The sequence below is a fragment of the Anolis sagrei genome, chromosome 11, assembly GCF_037176765.1.
Source record: "Anolis sagrei isolate rAnoSag1 chromosome 11, rAnoSag1.mat, whole genome shotgun sequence".
Taxonomy (NCBI): domain Eukaryota; kingdom Metazoa; phylum Chordata; class Lepidosauria; order Squamata; family Dactyloidae; genus Anolis; species Anolis sagrei.
Genome location: NC_090031.1, coordinates 22544656 through 22562180, shown reverse-complemented (window position 1 = coordinate 22562180; position 17525 = coordinate 22544656). Strand labels below are relative to the sequence as shown.

At 44.3% G+C, this 17525-nt stretch overlaps 1 protein-coding gene across 1 annotated transcript in view; it reads left to right on the top strand.

Annotated features, from left to right (window-relative positions):
- Positions 1–17525, top strand: part of TRIM37 (tripartite motif containing 37) — an 85621-nt gene that overhangs the window by 67422 nt on the left and 674 nt on the right. The window contains exons 21-24 of the mRNA XM_060757043.2: positions 3170–3356; positions 3470–3585; positions 12338–12505; positions 15304–15385. Of these exons, the coding sequence (XP_060613026.2) occupies positions 3170–3356; positions 3470–3585; positions 12338–12505; positions 15304–15385 (553 nt within the window). The remainder of the gene's footprint in view (positions 1–3169; positions 3357–3469; positions 3586–12337; positions 12506–15303; positions 15386–17525) is intronic.

Below are 17525 nucleotides of genomic sequence, written 5' to 3'. Positions count from 1 at the left end.
ATACTTGAGTACAAGCCGACCCGAATATAAGCCAAGGCACCTAATTTTACCACAAAAAACTGGGAAAACGTAATGACTTGAGTATAAGCCGAGGGTGGGAAATGCAGCTACTGGTCAATCTATATAAATAAAAATGTCATGTTCGTTTGTGGTATTAACTGAACTTAAAAACCATTGGGGGAATTGACCCCAAATTTGGACTCAAGACACCTAACAACCCAATGTATGTCCTTCACTCAAAAAAAATTGATTTTGTCATTTGAGAGTTGTAGTTGCTGGGATTTATAGTTCACCTACAATCAAAGAGCATTCTGAACCCCTCCAATGATGGAATTGAACCAAACTTGGCACACAGTTTTCCCACGACCAACAGAAAATACTGGAAGGGTTTGGTGGGCAGTGTCCTTTGGTTTTGGAGTTGTAGTTCACCTACATCCAGAGATCACTGTGAATGCAAACAAGGATGGATCTGGACCAAACTCTACACGAATACTCAATATGCCCAAATATGAACATTGGTGGAGTTTGGGGAAAATAGAATTTCGACATTTGGGAGTTGCAGTTGCTGGGATTTGTTGTTCACCTACAATCACAGAGCATTCTGAACCCCACCAACAATAGAATTGGGCCAAACCTCTCACACACAATCCCCATGTGGGCACAGCAATGCGTGGCAGGGGACGGCTAGTCTATATAAATAAAAATGTAATGTTCGTTTGTCGGATTAACATAACTCAAAAACCACTGGACAAAATGACTCCAGATTTGGCCAAAGACACCTACCAACCCAACAAGTGATCAAAAAAACACCAAAAAACAAAGCAACAAGGATGAAAATGAATGCCTTGGCCCCATCACCACTGTGAGGGGGAAAAAAACGAGTAAATAGAATCCTAGAGTTGGAAGAGACCTCATGGGCCATCCAGTCCAACCCCATTCTGCCAAGAAGCCGGAAAATTGCATTCAAAGCACCCCCGACAGATGGCCATCTAGCCTCTGTTTCAAAGCCTCCAAAGAAGGAGCCTCCACCACACTCTGGGGCAGAGAGTTCCACTGCTGAACAGCTCTCACAGTCAGGAAGTTCTTCCTAATGTTCAGATGGAATCTCCTTTCTTGTAGTTTGAAGCCATTGTTCCATTGCGTCCTAGTCTCCAGGGCAGCGCGCAAACTTCCTTGGGTGGCTCTCAGCAACCCTCAGTCTGGGGAAGGGCTGGCCCAGTGGTACCATAGATTGAGACGGGACTCATAAAGGCCATGCAATCCAGCCCTCTCCTGCCAGGCCAGACACAAAGCCCTCCCGACAGAGGACCATCGAGCCATGGATATAGGCAATGATTCAGATAGAGCAAAGGAAGGAAGGAGAGAAAGATGTATTTATTTATTTATTTCCTATGTGCCCCGCCCTTCTTCCCCCGAAGCGGGGCTCAGGTAGAGAAGTAATAAAGGAGAGAAAGCTGAAGGGAAAGCAAAAGAGGGAAGGAAGTAAAGAGGGAGGGAAAGAAGGAAGGAAGGAAAGAGAGAAAGACTGAAGGAAAGAAAGACATAGAAAATGATGGACAGAAGGAGGGAGGGAGGGAAGGAAGGAGAGAAGAAAGGAAAGCAAGTAAGAGGTAGAAAAGGAAGGAAGAAGGGACAGAAGAAGGGACAGAAAAGCCCGGGGGAGGGGGGGAGAGAAGGAAAGAGGTAGAGAAGATAGAAACCAGACTGAGGCCACAGCAAAGCATGGCCAGGAACAGCTAGTTTCAAAATAAAAATATATTTATTTATTTATTTATTTATTTATTTCACAGTTTTCTATACCGAGCTTCTCAACCTCATTGAGGGACTCAGCCCGGTTTCCAGCCATAAAAAACATATACACTCATTAAAATATCATATATCACAATTACAAAAACAACTATAAAAACACTGTATATAAAACTACAGTTTTATATATTCCTAGAAAATTACATTAATTGAGGCATCATTAGGTTAAATGTTTTTGAATATTTACATAAAGCTGTAATTTAAGATAAGACTGTCCAATTCTGATTAAACCATTAAAACCATTACTCTAACCTTCAATGTAAATGTGTTTACGTACCTTTCCAATAATAATAATAATAATAATAATAATAATATAATAACAGTAATAGTAAAGGTAAAGGTTTTCCACTGACAGTCCAGTCGTGTCTGACTCTGGAGGTTGGTGCTCATCTCCATTTCTAAACCAAAGAGCTGGCATTGTCCGTAGACACCTCCAAGGTCATGTGGCCAGCATGACTGCATGAAGCTGCATTACCTTCCTGCCAGAGCAGTACCTATTCATCTACTCACATTTGCATGTTTTCGAACTGCTAGCTTGGCAGAAGCTGGGGCTAACAGTGGGAGTTCACCCCGCTCCCCGGATTCAAACCTGCGACCTTTTGGTCAACAAGCTCAGCAGCTCAGTGGTTTAACCCACTCTGTTATTACCCAATAACAGTAAAAATAGAGTAAAATAATAAATGTAATAATAACAATAATAAATAGATTGAAATAATAAATGTCATAATAATAATAGTAATAATAATAATAATAACAGAGTAAAATAATAATTTTTTTACTCAAGTATAAGCTGAGAGGGGCCTTTTCAGCCTAAAAAGGGCTGAAAAACTCAACTTATACTCAAGTATATACAGTAATTCTTTTTGCAGCATATGTATGCATGTGTGTTTTTAAAGAGAGGAGATTCCATCTGAACATTAGGAAGAACTTCCTGACTGTGAGAGCCGTTCAGCAGTGGAACTCTCTGCCCCGGAGTGTGGTGGAGGCTCCTTCTTTGGAAGCTTTTAAGCAGAGGCTGGATGGCCATTTGTCAGGGGTGATTTGAATGCAATATTCCTGCTTCTTGGCAGGGGGTTGGACTGGATGGCCCATGAGGTCTCTTCCAACTCTTTGATTCTATGATTCTATGAAAATTTGTGTTGACTTATATACCCGGACTTTCCATAACTCTGTTGATTGATGTTATAGGATGGAGCATCACTCTTTGTGTACTTCATCCAGGACATAGAATAATAAAATAATAGAGTTGGAAGAGACCACATGGGCCATCCAGTCCAACAACCCTTGCAGTAACTGTAATTAATTGATTGCTGCAATATATTCCATTTTGGAATGTCCCTCAACGAATGTGCCTTTTCCATAGGTTGCCTGGGAAGCTCAAAGCCCAGCAGTAGACGTGGCTCTCCCAGGACATTGACCAATGGCAACATCTCCGAGCCGCTTTCTAAACCAGAAGACAGACAGTGCGATGCCTCTGATTCTGACATGGGAGCTTCTGGCTCAAGCAGCATCCCTTCTGGGGAAAAGGCCCGGAAAATAGTAGCTGGAGGGTAGGTTTTGTTTTTCAGAAATTGGGATTCTCTGTGTAGTCCTTGAGCCCTGAATGACAAGCTGAGCCATTCCTTGGATCCACTCTATCATATTCCTTTTTGTCTCTTTCTAGGTCCAATTCAAATAGGTGCCGTGCGGAAGCTACGGATTCAGTTGACGTGGAAAACAACACTGAAGCTGCGGAGACGGAGATTCTCTCCGAAGGAGCCTCTGCAGGCCCAGAAGATGGTAAAAACAGAATCCTTTTTTAGTTTCAAAAGAAAGACAAGTCTGTGGTCAGCTGTACACTTACTTTTACTTACTTAAGCGATCCCTCGTTGTCCGAGTATGATAACCCTCCAATTATAGTGTCTTGGTGGTGGAGAACGGAAAATGGAACGTTGGTGGACAGGAAAAGTAATTTAAAGATGGCCTCAAAGCCAACCTTAAAATCTCTGGCATAGACACCGAGAACTGGGAAGCCCTGGCCCTTGAGCACTCCAGCTGGAGGTCAGCGGTGACCAGCAGTGCTGCAGAATTCGAGGAGGCACAAGTGGAGGGTGAAAGAGAGAAACGTGCCAGGAGGAAGGCACGTCAAGCCAACCCTGAGCGGGACCGCCTTCCACCTGGAAACAAATGCCTTCACTGTGGGAGAAGATGCAGGTCAAGAATAGGGCTCCACAGCCACCTATGAATCCACAAGGAAACCCATCATGGAAGACCATCTTACTCGTTCAACGAGGGATCGCCTAAGTAAAGTAAGTAAGTATGGCAAGCATCCTCAGAGGTAGTGAGGTCTGTTGGAACCATGAAAGCCTTCGACAATACATGGGATATAAGTTGCAAATCAAATCAAAATATTTATTTCGGTCATTGACCAGCACAGGAAATAGTGTCACCTTTCCAGACAAACCTGGCATGTTTGGTACATTAAAATATAAATATAACTACTAAAAACACAATATGGGTGAGGGAGCAGAAGGGGGAACAGGGTAAAAACATACAATGCCCAGATCCATCACCAAATTGTAGATTCAGGGAAGAAGATTACGGGACACACAGTTGACTTTTGGAACTAGTCATTCCCTGGCGGATTTTGTATGCTGCTGCACAGAACTTTGCGACATTGTAGGTTGTAGCTGAATTAGTATCCGCAAGTAGCAGGGAGGTATAAAATTGTCCTGAATGGCCTGGGTGCTTGTCTATCAGAGGTAAGATAAGCCTGGCACGGGTATCCCTGTAGAACGGACACTGAAGGAGCACATGTTCTATTGTTTCTACATGACCCGAGTCACAGGGGCAGAGCCTCTCTGGGAAAGGGATCTTCCAGTAGCGGCCTTCGAGTACAGCTGATGGGAGAGCGTGGCATCGGGCCAGGGTGAAAACCCTTCGATGAATAGGAACCTCTAAGTATGTTAAATATGCCATAGGTGAGGCAAGGTATCTGCTGTCTTCACTGATAAGGAAGCTTGGAGCCGAGGCCAGATCTAGTTGGCGCTCTGTGTCTGTGATACGTTGTTTAATAAGTGCTTTGGCTTGATTGTAATCCATAGCTAATAGTAGACCTGGAGAAAATCCCAACGAGGAGATTTTGGATGCTACCGCCTGCTTCCATGTGGATTGGAAGTCATCCACCATGGTTAGTGGGGCAAGGCCAAGGGGTGCACGGGACAGTCTGAGCCAGAGGTTGAGTATGGCCACCCACACCCTGGCCTCCACTCTCATAAAACCCGTCTCTAGTCGCAGGGTGGCATTAGAAACGCATTTAGGTACCTGCAAGGCTGATCTCAGAAACTTGGACTGAACCACCTCTAATGGGGCAAAACTGGAGAAGGGGCCCAGCTGAGCCCCATACAAGAGTTGGGCTAATGACTTGGCTTCAAACAGCTTGGGATATAAGTTGATTTTTTTTCTAATCTGATGGCCATTCTTGTGTTTTTCCACATATGCTGGCATATGGCATGCATCCATGGCTACAAAAATACAAATCAGAGTGGTTCTGCTTCTTCAGATTCTGCTAATCCAGAAAAAAAGTGTGCCCTGGAGCTTTCCATAATGTAAGACTTGAAAAAATGATTTCCCCTTTCAACCTGCTGCCTGCAAGAGGTACTTGCTTGAAACTCTGTGAAGGGAAAAGGGATTTTTCAGCCTCGTGTCAAGACACACACCTACACAAGGCGGCCCCTGCAGAGAACGATGGATACCGGCCCCTTTGCGTCAGCCCCAGAGGGGCAATTCGTCACATATTGAAATTCAAAGGAGTGCAGAGGAGGGAAGGGGATGGTGTCAGCAAGAAAAGAAAGAGAGAGGGAAAAAAGTCCAAGTGAGGAACTATGTGACCCAGAAAGGAGTCTTAGAACACTGCAGGGTTGCTACTTCTTTGCAAGACCTCCCCACCGCTGCTAAGCCAGCTTGAAGGCATTTACTAAAGGTGCAGCAAGAACCCTGCTCTGAGGAGGAACACAGAGAAGCCACAGCTTGCTGCTCAAGAAAGAACAGCCCTCTTTCTCATTAGCGCGAGCTCCTTTGTGAGAAGTAGGCTGAGTGTTCTGGCTTCAGAAAGGAAAGGATCTGGGCGAGCACTGAAGCAATTCTCCTCAAAGCAACCTATGAACTATATAGCTGAGAAATTTGCTTTGGCTTGCTGGGAATTCATCTTGGTAGCAATGTTGCTACTGCAGAATGGTTAGAAAGGCTTATCTGCCCTAAAATAACTGGAACTATTGGCAATACTGCGTTCAAACAAACCAATTGGAAAGATTTCCCAAGTTTGTGTGGAAATGACAATGATGGAAGCTCTTGGATGTTTGTGAACATCCTGCGGCTCCTCCATGACAACCTATGTAATGTCTTTATGCTTGTGGGTAAACAGTATTTCTTAGAATCATAGAATCATAGAATCAAAGAGTTGAAAGAGACCTTATGGGCCATCCAGTCCAACCCCCTGCCAAGAAGCAGGAATATTGCATTCAAATCACCCCTGACAGATGGCCATCCAGCCTCTGCTTAAAAGCTTCCAAAGAAGGAGCCTCCACCACACTCCGGGACAGAGAGTTCCACTGCTGAACGGCTCTCACAGTCAGGAAGTTCTTCCTAATGTTCAGATGGAATCTCCTCTCTTGTAGTTTGAAGCCATTGTTCCGCGTCCTAGTCTCCAAGGAAGCAGAAAACAAGCTTGCTCCCTCCTCCCTGTGGCTTCCTCTCACATATTTATACATGGCTATCATATCTCCTCTCAGCCTTCTCTTCTTCAGGCTAAGCATGCCCAGTTCCCTAAGCCGCTCCTCATAGGGCTTGTTCTCCAGACCCTTGATCATTTTAGTCGCCCTCCTCTGGACACATTCCAGCTTGCTGGTTCTTTGTCAGTGTTGATGTGGAGATGGTCTGGTTTGCCTTCTCTGGAACTTGCAACATACAACTGTCCTTTTTTAGGGGTCCCTTTCAAATCTATAATACTATATGTGTGTGTGAATCATATCTATATATATCTATGGCTGGAAGGCTCTTTGTCAGGAGAGCTTTGGTTACGTTTTCTTGCCCTGGTGAAGGGAGTTGGACTGGATGGCCTTAAGTATTTTCTGTTGGTCATGGGGGTTCTGTGTGGGAAGTTTGCCCCAATTCTGTTGTTTATGGGGTTCAGAATGCTCTTTGATTGCAGGTGAACTTTAAATCCCAGTAACTACAACTCCCAAATGTCGAAGTCTATTTCCCCCAAACTCTATCTGTGTTCATATTTGGGCATATGGGATATTTGTGCCAAGTTTGGTCCGGATCCATCATAGTTCGAGTCCACAGTGCTCTCTGGATGTAGGTGAACTACAACTCCCAAACTCAAGGTCAATACCCACCAAACCCTTATAGTGTTTTCTGAGGGTCATGGGAGTCCCGTGTGCCACATTTGGTTCAATTCCATCATTGATGGAGTTCAGAATGCTCTTTGATTGTAGGTGAACTATAAATCCCAGCAACTACAACTCCCAAATGACAAAATAATTTTTGAGTGATGGTCACTCCTTGGGTTAGTGATGGTCAACTTTTGAGTGATGGTCAACTCCTTGGGAGGGATTATTATTAGATGCAAAGATGAAGTCCTTTGGCCACATCATGAGAAGTCAAGAAAGCTTAGAGAAGAGAATGATGCTGGGGAAAATGGAAGGAAAAAGGAAGAGGGGCCGACCAAGGGCGAGGTGGATGGATGGTATCCTTGAAGTGACTAGCTTGGCTTTGAAGGAGCTGGGGGTGGCCACAGCCCATAGGGAGCTCTGACGTGGGCTGGTCCAGGAGTTCACCAAGAGTCGGAAGCGACTGAATGAATAAACAACAACAACAAAGCCACGGAGGTAGAGCATGTTGATGGTATGCAAGGTCACATAGGATTTGGTGTCCCGAGATGGGGAAATCCCACTTAAGTGTCCTTGCATGTGACAATAGGAAACTCCCTCTTTCATGGAGGTGCTTGGAAGAAGCCATCCAATGCCTTCTGCTTATTATTGAGTCCAATTTGCTCCTCAGCATTTGTAGATATTGTCCTCGTTTGCATGGAGAAGCCGGTCAACGCAAATCTCCTTAAAAGGCCTGCAACACTTCCTTTGGCAGCTAGATAGAGAGCCACGATTTGACTTTGGGGCTTTCACAAAAACACTCTTTTCCTGATGTGTAGTGCTAATGGTAAGAGGATATGCCAGCTGGCGGTCTACCAGTTGTGGAAAGCAGCTTAAATAGCGGAAGCAAAGACCATTATTAGGTGGATTTACCAAAGTAAGAGTAAAAAACAGATTACGTTGATCTTTAGTGAAAACAACATGTGGCTAACAGCTTGGTCCCTAACACGTACATTTTGGAAATAAGTTCTAGGGATTGGGGATATACTGAGAACTGGGCTCTTAAGTAGTACACTGGGATTTAAACGTTCAAGAACAGTGTATGTGTGTCTTTACTCAGATTGAGGTCAATTTCCACCTCAGAATAAACCTCTCGGGATCCATGAGGTTTCATCTTGGTAGGAAATAGAGTTGGAAATGAGGAAGGCATCCAAATGGGACACTTAACTTCCCTTAAGGGAGGCATGGGCCAACTTTGGCCCTCCCTCCAGGTGTTTTGGACTTAGAATCAAATCAAAGAGTTGGAAGAGACCTCATGGGCCATCCAGTCCAACCCCCTGCCAAGAAGCAGGAATATTGCATTCAAATCACCCCTGACAGATGGCCATCCAGCCTCTGTTTAAAAGCTTCCAAAGAAGGAGCCTCCACCACACTCCGGGGCAGAGAGTTCCACTGCTCAACGGCTCTCACAGTCAGGAAGTTCTTCCTTGTGTTCAGATGGAATCTCCTCTCTTGTAGTTTGAAGCCATTGTTCCGCATCCTAGTCTCCAAGGAAGCAGAAAACAAGCTTGCTCTCTCATGGATTTATACATGGCTATCATATCTCCTCTCAGCCTTCTCTTCTTCAGGCTAAACATGCCCAGCTCCTTAAGCCGCTCCTCATAGGACTTGTTCTCCAGATCCTTGATCATTTTAGTCGCCCTCCTCTGGACACATTCCTGCTCTCAGTATTCCTGTTGTGGGAGTTCAAGTCCAAAACACATGGAGGGAGGGCCTGTTGCACTCCAGACCAGGAAAAGCCCTCTGACTTTAAACACCACGCAGTTGAGTAGGAAAACAATCCCTTTATTGAAGGTAGTTAAAAAGCTGTAAAGTAAAAAGCACTTTAAAGAAATAGGTAAATCCAATTAGATAGGAATATAAGCAGTCCAGGGAAATCGTTCATCAAAATCCATGAAAAACAAAAGGCAAAAACTTATCTGATAAAATCCAAGAATCCAGGAAACATGAATCCAAGGTATGAATATAAAATCATAGATTCCAAGAATCAAAACCATGAAACAAAGGCACTTAAGCATGAAACTTTCCAAGCAAAGCTTCCAAGAAACAAGGACGAAAACTTGACTTGATTCCAAACGATGCTTCATCTGACTACATATCCTGTACTTGGGACTTTTATCTCCTCGTTAAGGTATGTCCCAAGTGCTCAGAAATTGGTTTCGCTTTAGGTTCGAGTCTCTCTCTGAGCCTGGCAGAACGTCGAAGCCACTGTTCGGCACTTCTGTTTTGACTAATCTCCCGTCTATCTATTTGCTCATTAATTTCTGCAGCTGGGCCAGGTGCCGAGCTGTTTTCAAGCTTCAAATCATGGGAAATCTCTGGTAGCAATTCAGGGAGCACACCATCATCCCACACCCTTCAGGGACATTCTCATGAGAAACTACACTTTGAACAGGGATCTCCTGGTTGTTCTCTGCATCAATATCATTGACCAGACCATTGCCATCTTGAAACTCATTGTCATCACTCCCCACATCCAAAGCATCCTGATCCTTAAACAGAATCACAAGCTGAGCTCCAACAGAGCCAAAGTTGGCCCATGCCTGTCTTAAGGGTTCTTTTTGTTTGGATGATATAGTACTGGACAGGGTTGTGGTGCACCTGGTTGCGAGTCAGTTGCATTAAAATCACTACTGACCAAGAGGTCATGAATTCGATGCCAGCCCAGGTCGGAGTGAGCTTCTGCCCATTTGTCTAGCAGCTCGAAAGACAGTTGCATCTGTCAAGTAGGAAATTTAAGTACTGCTTATGCGGGGAGGCTAATTCAACTAATTTACAACGCCATAAAACTCTCCAGCAGCGTGCAAAAGAATGAGGAAGTATTCCATCGGTGTCGCAAGTGGATGGAATTGTGGGAGTTGAAGTCCAAAACACGTGGAGGGAGGGCCTGTTGCACTCCAGACCAGGAAAAGCCCTCTGACTTTAAACACTACGCAGTTGAGTAGGAAAACAATCCCTTTATTGAAGACTAGCCGTCTCCTGCCACGCATTAATGTGGCCCACATGGGGGTTCTGTGTGGGAGGTTTGGCCCAATTCTATCATTGGTGTGGTTCAGAATGCTCTTTGACTGTAGGTGAACTATAAATCCCAGCAATTACAACTCCCGAATGTCACAATTCTATTTTCCCCAAACTCCACCAGTGTTCACATTTGGGCATATTGAGTATTCTTGTAGAGTTTGGTCCAGATCCATAATTGTTTGAGTCCACAGTGATATCTGGATGTAGGTGAACTACAACTCCAAAACCAAAGGATACTTCCAGTATTTTCTGTTGGTCATGGGAGAACTGTGTGTCAAGTTTGGTTCAATTCCATCGTTGGTGAGGTTCAGAATGGTCTTTGATTGTAGGTGAACTATAAATCCCAGCAACTACAACTCCCAAATGACAAAATCAAATTTTTTTGAGTGAGGGACATACATTGGGTTGTTAGGTGTATTGTGTCCAAATTTGGTGCCAATTCCTCCAGGGGTTTTTGAGTTCTGTGAATACCACAAACGAACATTATATTTTTATTTATATAGATAGTTAAAAAGCAGTAAAGTAAAAAGCACTTTAAGGAAATAGGTAAATCCAATTAGGTAGGAATATAAGCTGGAACAAAGTAGCCCAGAGAAATAGTTAATCAAAGTCCATGATGGCCAGAATTTTTAAAAAAGCATACCCTCATGAAGCTGGAAAGTGTGTCTGTCTATATATGTTGTGTGTCTATGGCACTGAATGTTTGCCATGTATATGTGCAGTGTGATCTGCCCTGAGTCCCCTGCGAAGTGAGAAGGGCAGAATATAAATGCTGTAAAAAAAAAATGGGTCATGCTTTCCATCTGTTGATTGAGGCAGAGGTGGTCATCCAGATGTTCCCAACAGCAATTGCTACCAACCGTAACCCACTAGTTATTTATTTATTTATTTGTCGTATCAGAGCAACCAGTCCATTATATTACATTTCTAACAGAGCAAAGCAAACAAACAGACAAAATACAAAACTTGTGAGTTTGGTAGTTGGTTAAATGTCCTTTGACCAGTATCTGGCCACTTGGAGTGCCTCTGGTGTTGCTGCAAGAAGGTCCTCCATGGTGCATGGGCTCAGGTTGTATTGCAGCAGGTGGTCAGTGGTTTGCTCTTCTCCACACTCGCATGTCGAGGATTCCACTTTGTAGCCCCATTTCTGAAGGTTGGCTCTGCATCTCGTGGTGCCAGAGCGCAGTTGTTCAGTGCCTTCCAGGTCGCCCAGTCCTCTGTGTGCCCAGGGGGGAGTCTCTCATTTGGTATCAGCCATTGGTTGAGGTGCTGGGTTTGAGCCTGCCACTTTTGGATTCTCGCTTGCTGAGGTGTTCCAGCGAGTGTCTCTGTAGATCTTAGAAAACTATTTCTAGATTTCAGTCGTTGATGTGCTGGCTGATACCCAAACAGGGGATGAGCTGGAGATGTCTCTGCCTTGGTCCTTTCACTATTGGCTGCTACTTCCCAGTGGATGTCAGGTGGTGCAATACCGGCTAAGCAGTGTAATTTCTCCAGTGGTGTAGGGCGCAGACACCCCGTGATAATGCAACATGTCTCATTAAGAGCCACATCCACTGTTTTAGTGTGGTGAGATGTGTTCCACACTGGGCATGCATACTCAGAAGCAAAGTAGCACAGCGCAAGGGCAGATGTCTTCACTGTGTCTGGTTGTGATCCCCAGGTTGTGCCAGTCAGCTTTCGTATGATATTGTTTCTAGCACCCACTTTTTGCTTGATGTTCAGGCAGTGCTTCTTGTAGGTCAGAGCACGGTCCAGAGTGACTCCCAGGTATTTGGGTGCGCTGCAATGCTCCAGTGGGATTCCTTCCCTGGTGATCTTCAGAGCTCGGGATGCTTCTCTGTTCTTGAGATGAAAGGCACATGTCTGTGTTTTAGATGGGTTAGGGATCACTAGTCAAATAGTGGGAGTCGTTGGAGGGTGGCGCATTTCTTCTCCCTGGACTCAACAACTATCAGGGGAAAAAACTCTGTTTAGATTTGAAGTGGAGTGGTTTTGTAGGATTGCAGTCCAGTTCCAGGGGAGAGGAATATGAGCCACCGCCTTTGAAGAACCAGTGCTTGGCTTCCTAACCAACTATTCTTCTGCCTCCTCACTAGGTGCAGTTGGCCTTTGCCAGAAGCACATCCTCCACCTCCTGCCTGGCATGAGCAGCGATAGCGACATTGAATGCGACACGGAAAATGAAGAGCAGGAGGAGGCAGAAACACCCGGGGCCACCCCAGACCTCTTCGCCCAGGGGTTCCAGGCCCAGCCTTCAAATGAGAGTAAGAGATCGGGTTTTTTGAAGGGACAAGGGCTTGAAAAGGCCACCGTGCCTAGACATTGAATCATAGAATCAAAGAGTTGGAAGAGACCTCACGGGCCATCCAGTCCAACCCCCTGCCAAGAAGCAGGAATATTGCATTCAAATCACCCCTGACAGATGGCCATCCAGCCTCTGCTTAAAAGCTTCCAAAGAAGGAGCCTCCATCACACTCCGGGGCAGAGAGTTCCACTGCTGAACGGCTCTCACAGTCAGGAAGTTCTTCCTAATGTTCAGATGGAATTTCCTCTCTTGTAGTTGGAAAGTCTTTCTTTCCTTTCTTGGTTTAGGAGGCTCCTCACAAATCTATCCCTGTATTGTATTGCACTGTAAAAAAATATCTTGGTTAATTTCTTTTAGTATTGTTTTTTAAATGAAAATATATTGTTTTTGTTGGGCGAGTGGGCTTTTTAACAAAAGGCCCTCCTCATAAATGTACAACAGAGTAACTTATTAGCAACAGCGTGACCCAGCACCAGTTTTTTTGTTTTGTTTTTTTGTTGTGTCAGGAGCGACTTGAGAAACTGCAAGTAGCTTCTGATGTGAGAGAATGGGCCGTCTGCAAGGACGTTGCCCAGGGGACGCCCGGATGATTTGATGTTTTTATCATCCTTGTGGGAGGCTTCTCTCATGTCCCCGCATGAGGAGCTGGAGCTGATAGAGGGAGCTCATCTACCTCTCCCCGGATTAGAACCTGCGAGCTGTCAGTCTTCAGTCCTGCCGGCACAGGGGTTTAACCCACTGCGCCACCGGGGGCTCCGCACCCAGCACCAGTAGCCCAAAGTGATAAAAAGAATAAAAACACATAGACCAATGTTATATCTTCCATAGGAGGCTTTTTAAAACAAATAATATGGTTGCACTATTTACAAGAACAAGATTTCCATGACACAAAGTTCTTTATACTTCCTTCTTTACTTCCACGCTGGGCCTCTTTCTCATGCAGATAAACAGCTTTGCTAGCTTACTAAACTATTAATAAATTGAAAAAGTCTTAATTCCGTATCATTTAGGCTGGAATACCTTTTAAAGCCATTTAATTGTAACCAATAAATTAATTTTAAAATGATAATTAAATTTAGTGTTACATTAAAAGGCTTACCTTAATAAACGTAAAGGGTTATCTAAGGTTTTCATGGCCGGAATCACTGGGTTGTTGTAGGTTTTTTGGGGCTATATGGCCATGTTCTAGAGGCATTTCTCCTGATGTTTCGCCTGTATCTATGGCAAGCTTCCTCAGAGGTAGTGAGGTCTGTTGGAACTAGGAAAAAGGGTTTATATATCTGTGGAATGACCAGGGTGAGACAAAGAACTCTTGTCTGCTGGAGCTAGGTGTGAATGTTTCAACTGACCACCTTGAGGTAGTGAGCATCCTCTGAGGATGCTTGCCATAGATGCAGGCGAAACGTCAGGAGAAATGCCTCTAGAACATGGCCATATAGCCCCAAAAAACCTACAACAACCCAGTAAAGGGTTATATCCATTTTATTTGTCTCCCCTTGTCCCTCTTTTGAGTTTAGGAGAGAAATAGTTTTGAAAGTCCCAATTTCTTATCAAATAACATATACTTCGTTTCCCTTTCTCCTTTCCTTATAGTTTAGTTTCCTTACCCATCCCCCTTTTTTAAAATCTTACTGATTCTCACATGGATCATGACAAAAATTGAGTTTCTTTGGACAGATAAAGAGCCTCCATGTGGTTTCTGATGCAAATATTAAGGACTATCTCGGTATAAAAACAATCCCTTCCCCCTAAGCTGCTCTTCCTAATTGTGTCTTAAACTTTGACAATTTTTGAGACTAAGGTAATGAGAAGTAGCCCCCTCTCACAACGACCTTATACAGGAGCTTCATACAGTAGCTTTACACACAGCAGCCTTCATACTGGAGCTTGACACATGACGCCTTCTCACACTGAGGCCTCTCTCATATTGAGGTGAACTAACACTGAGGCTTTTCTAACACTGAGGCCTCTCTCACACTGAGGCTTCTCTCATATCGAGGTGAACTAACACTGAGGCTTTTCTAACACTGAGGCCTCTCTCATATTGAGGTGAACTAACACTGAGGCTTTTCTAACACTGAGGCTTTTCTAACACTGAGGCCTCTCTCATACTGAGGTGAACTAACACTGAGGCTTTTCTAACACTGAGGCCTCTCTTACACTGAGGCCTCTCTCATATTGAGGTGAACTAACACTGAGGCTTTTCTAATACTGAGGCCTCTCTCACACTGAGGCCTCTCTCATATTGAGGTGAACTAACACTGAAGCCTCTCTCACACTGAGGCCTCTCTCATATTGAGGTGAACTAACACTGAGGCTTTTCTAACACTGAGGCCTCTCTCATACTGAGGTGAACTAACACTGATGCTTTTCTAACACTGAGGCCTCTCTTACACTGAGGTCTCTCTCATATTGAGGTGAACTAACACTGAGGCTTTTCTAACACTGAGGCCTCTCTCACACTAAGGCCTCTCTCATATTGAGGTGAACTAACACTGAGGCCTCTCTCACAATGAGGCTTCTCTCATATTGAGGTGAACTAACACAGGCTTTTCTAACACTGAGGCCTCTCTCACACTGAGGCCTCCCTCAGAGTGAGGGTTACTAAGCTACAGACACATCTGCTAATATTGAACTGCAGCTTTTTCTGCGTCCATTTAATCCTTTCAGTGCTTGACTCAAGTTTTTGTAACCAAAAATACCTAGTTAATTTTTAATATTTCTACAGTTTTTTAACGCTCACTCTTTTGCTTTTAGCCTTAGAGTTGTGTACCGTTTTCCCAGAGGGTGACCAGGCTGGTTCTGAAGACTCCTTTGCTGCTGGAAAAGACAGTACAAGGTAAATGCCCCAAAGATGTCCTGTTGAGTTGTTATTTTTAATGTGACATGGCTTCCTTGCAATAAGACGCCTTCGCTGTCTCCCACCACACTCTGCCTAATTTCTGAGAGGATTTGAAATCTGTGAACTGAAAGAGCTATCGGAGAAGCTCCCTTTCAGATACTGATCTTTGTTCTTAGTGGCTTTTCGTAAGTGCTTGTGGTGTGTAGGCTTTCCTACCACTGATTGAGGTTCTGGGTTTGAGCCTGCCACTTTTGGACTCTCGCTTGCTGAGGGGTTCAAGCGAGTGTCTCTGTAGATCTTAGAAAACTATTTCTTAATTTAAGTCGTTGACATGCTGGTTGATACCCAAACGGGATGAGCTGTAGTTGTCACTGCCTTGGTCCTTTCACTATTGGCTGCTACTTCCCGGCGGAAGTCAGGTGGTGCAATACCGGCTAGACAGTGTAATTTCTCCAGTGGTGTAGGGCGCAGGCACCCCGTGATAATGCGGCATGTCTCATTAAGAGCCATACTGTTTTGGTGTGGTGGGATGTGTTCCACACTGGGCATGCATACTCAGCAGCAGAGTAGCATAGCGCAAGGGCAGATGTCTTCACTGTGTCTGGTTGTGATCCCCTCCAGAAGCGACCAGAAGATATTATATTGTAATATTATATTATTTGTATTATTATTATTTAGCCAATTTCTGAGCTGTGATGTACCACCTGTACATCATTTTTAACCAATTTTCTTTTAAATCCAACGCATGTGCATATTTTATTTTCTTCTTCTGAATTTTCTCCCAATCTTCTAAGTTGATTGAATGTCCAATATTTGCAGCCCACTAATGGAATGCTTTGAAGAATGTATTGTTGAAGACTTTCATGGCCGGAATCACTGGGTTGTTGTAGGTTTTTTCGGGCTATATGGCCATGGTCTAGAGCAGTGTTTCTCAACCTGGGGGTCGGGACCCCTGAGGGGGTCGCGAGGGGGCGTCAGAGGGGTCACCAAAGACCATCAGAAAACATAGTATTTTCTGTTGGCCATGGGGGTTCTGTATGGAAAGTTTGGTCCAATTCTATTGGTGGGGTTCAGAATGCTATTTCATTGTGGGTGAACTATAAATCCCAACAATTACAACTCACAAATGGCAAGGTCTGTTTTCTCCAAACTCTACCAGTATTCACATTTGGGCGTATTGAGTATTTGTGCCAAGTTTGATCCAGATCCATCATTGCTTGAGTCCACAGTGTTCTTTGGAAGTAGGTGAACTACAACTCTCAAAAAACTCAAGGTCAGTGTCCACCAGACCTTCCCAGTATTTTCTCTTGGTCATGGGAATTCTGTGTGCCAAGTTTGATTCAGTTCCATCATTGGTGGAGTTCCAAAGGCTCTTTGATTTTAGGTGAACTATAAATTCCAGCAACTCCAGGATTATCAAATGACAAAATCAATCATCCCCAACCCCACCAGTATTCAAATTTGGGCGTATTGGGTATTTGTGCCAAATTTGGTCCAGTGACTGAAAATACATCCTGCATATCAGATATTTATGAATCATAACAGTAGCAAAATTACAGTTGTGAAGTAGCAACGAAAATAACATTATGGTTGGGGGTCACCACAACATGAGGACCTGTACTAAGGGGTCACGGCATTAGGAAGGCTGAGAACCACTGGTCTAGAGGCATTTTCTCCCGACGTTTCGCCTGCATCTATGGCAAGCATCCTCAGAGATAGTGAGGTCTGTTGGAAGTAGGAAAATGGGTTTATATATCTGTGGAATGACCAGGGTGGGACAAAGGACTTTTGTCTGCTGGAGCTAGGTGTGAAGCCATTAAATGCTAATCAAGGTGGTCAGTTGAAACATTCACACCTAGCTCCAGCAGACAAGAATCCTTTGTCCCACCCTGGTCATTCCACAGAAATATAAACCCATTTTCCTACTTCCAACAGACCTCACTACCTCTGCCATAGATGCAGGCGAAACGTCAGGAGAGAATGCCCCTAGAACATGGCCATATAGCCCAAAAAAACCTACAACAACCCAGCTTTGAAGAATGTTTTGGGGTCTGCAGATTTATGAATGTGTTTCCTTCTCTTTTCCCTCCTTCCTTCCCTTCCTCCCTCGGTTTCTCCTGACGAGAACTGACCCTCC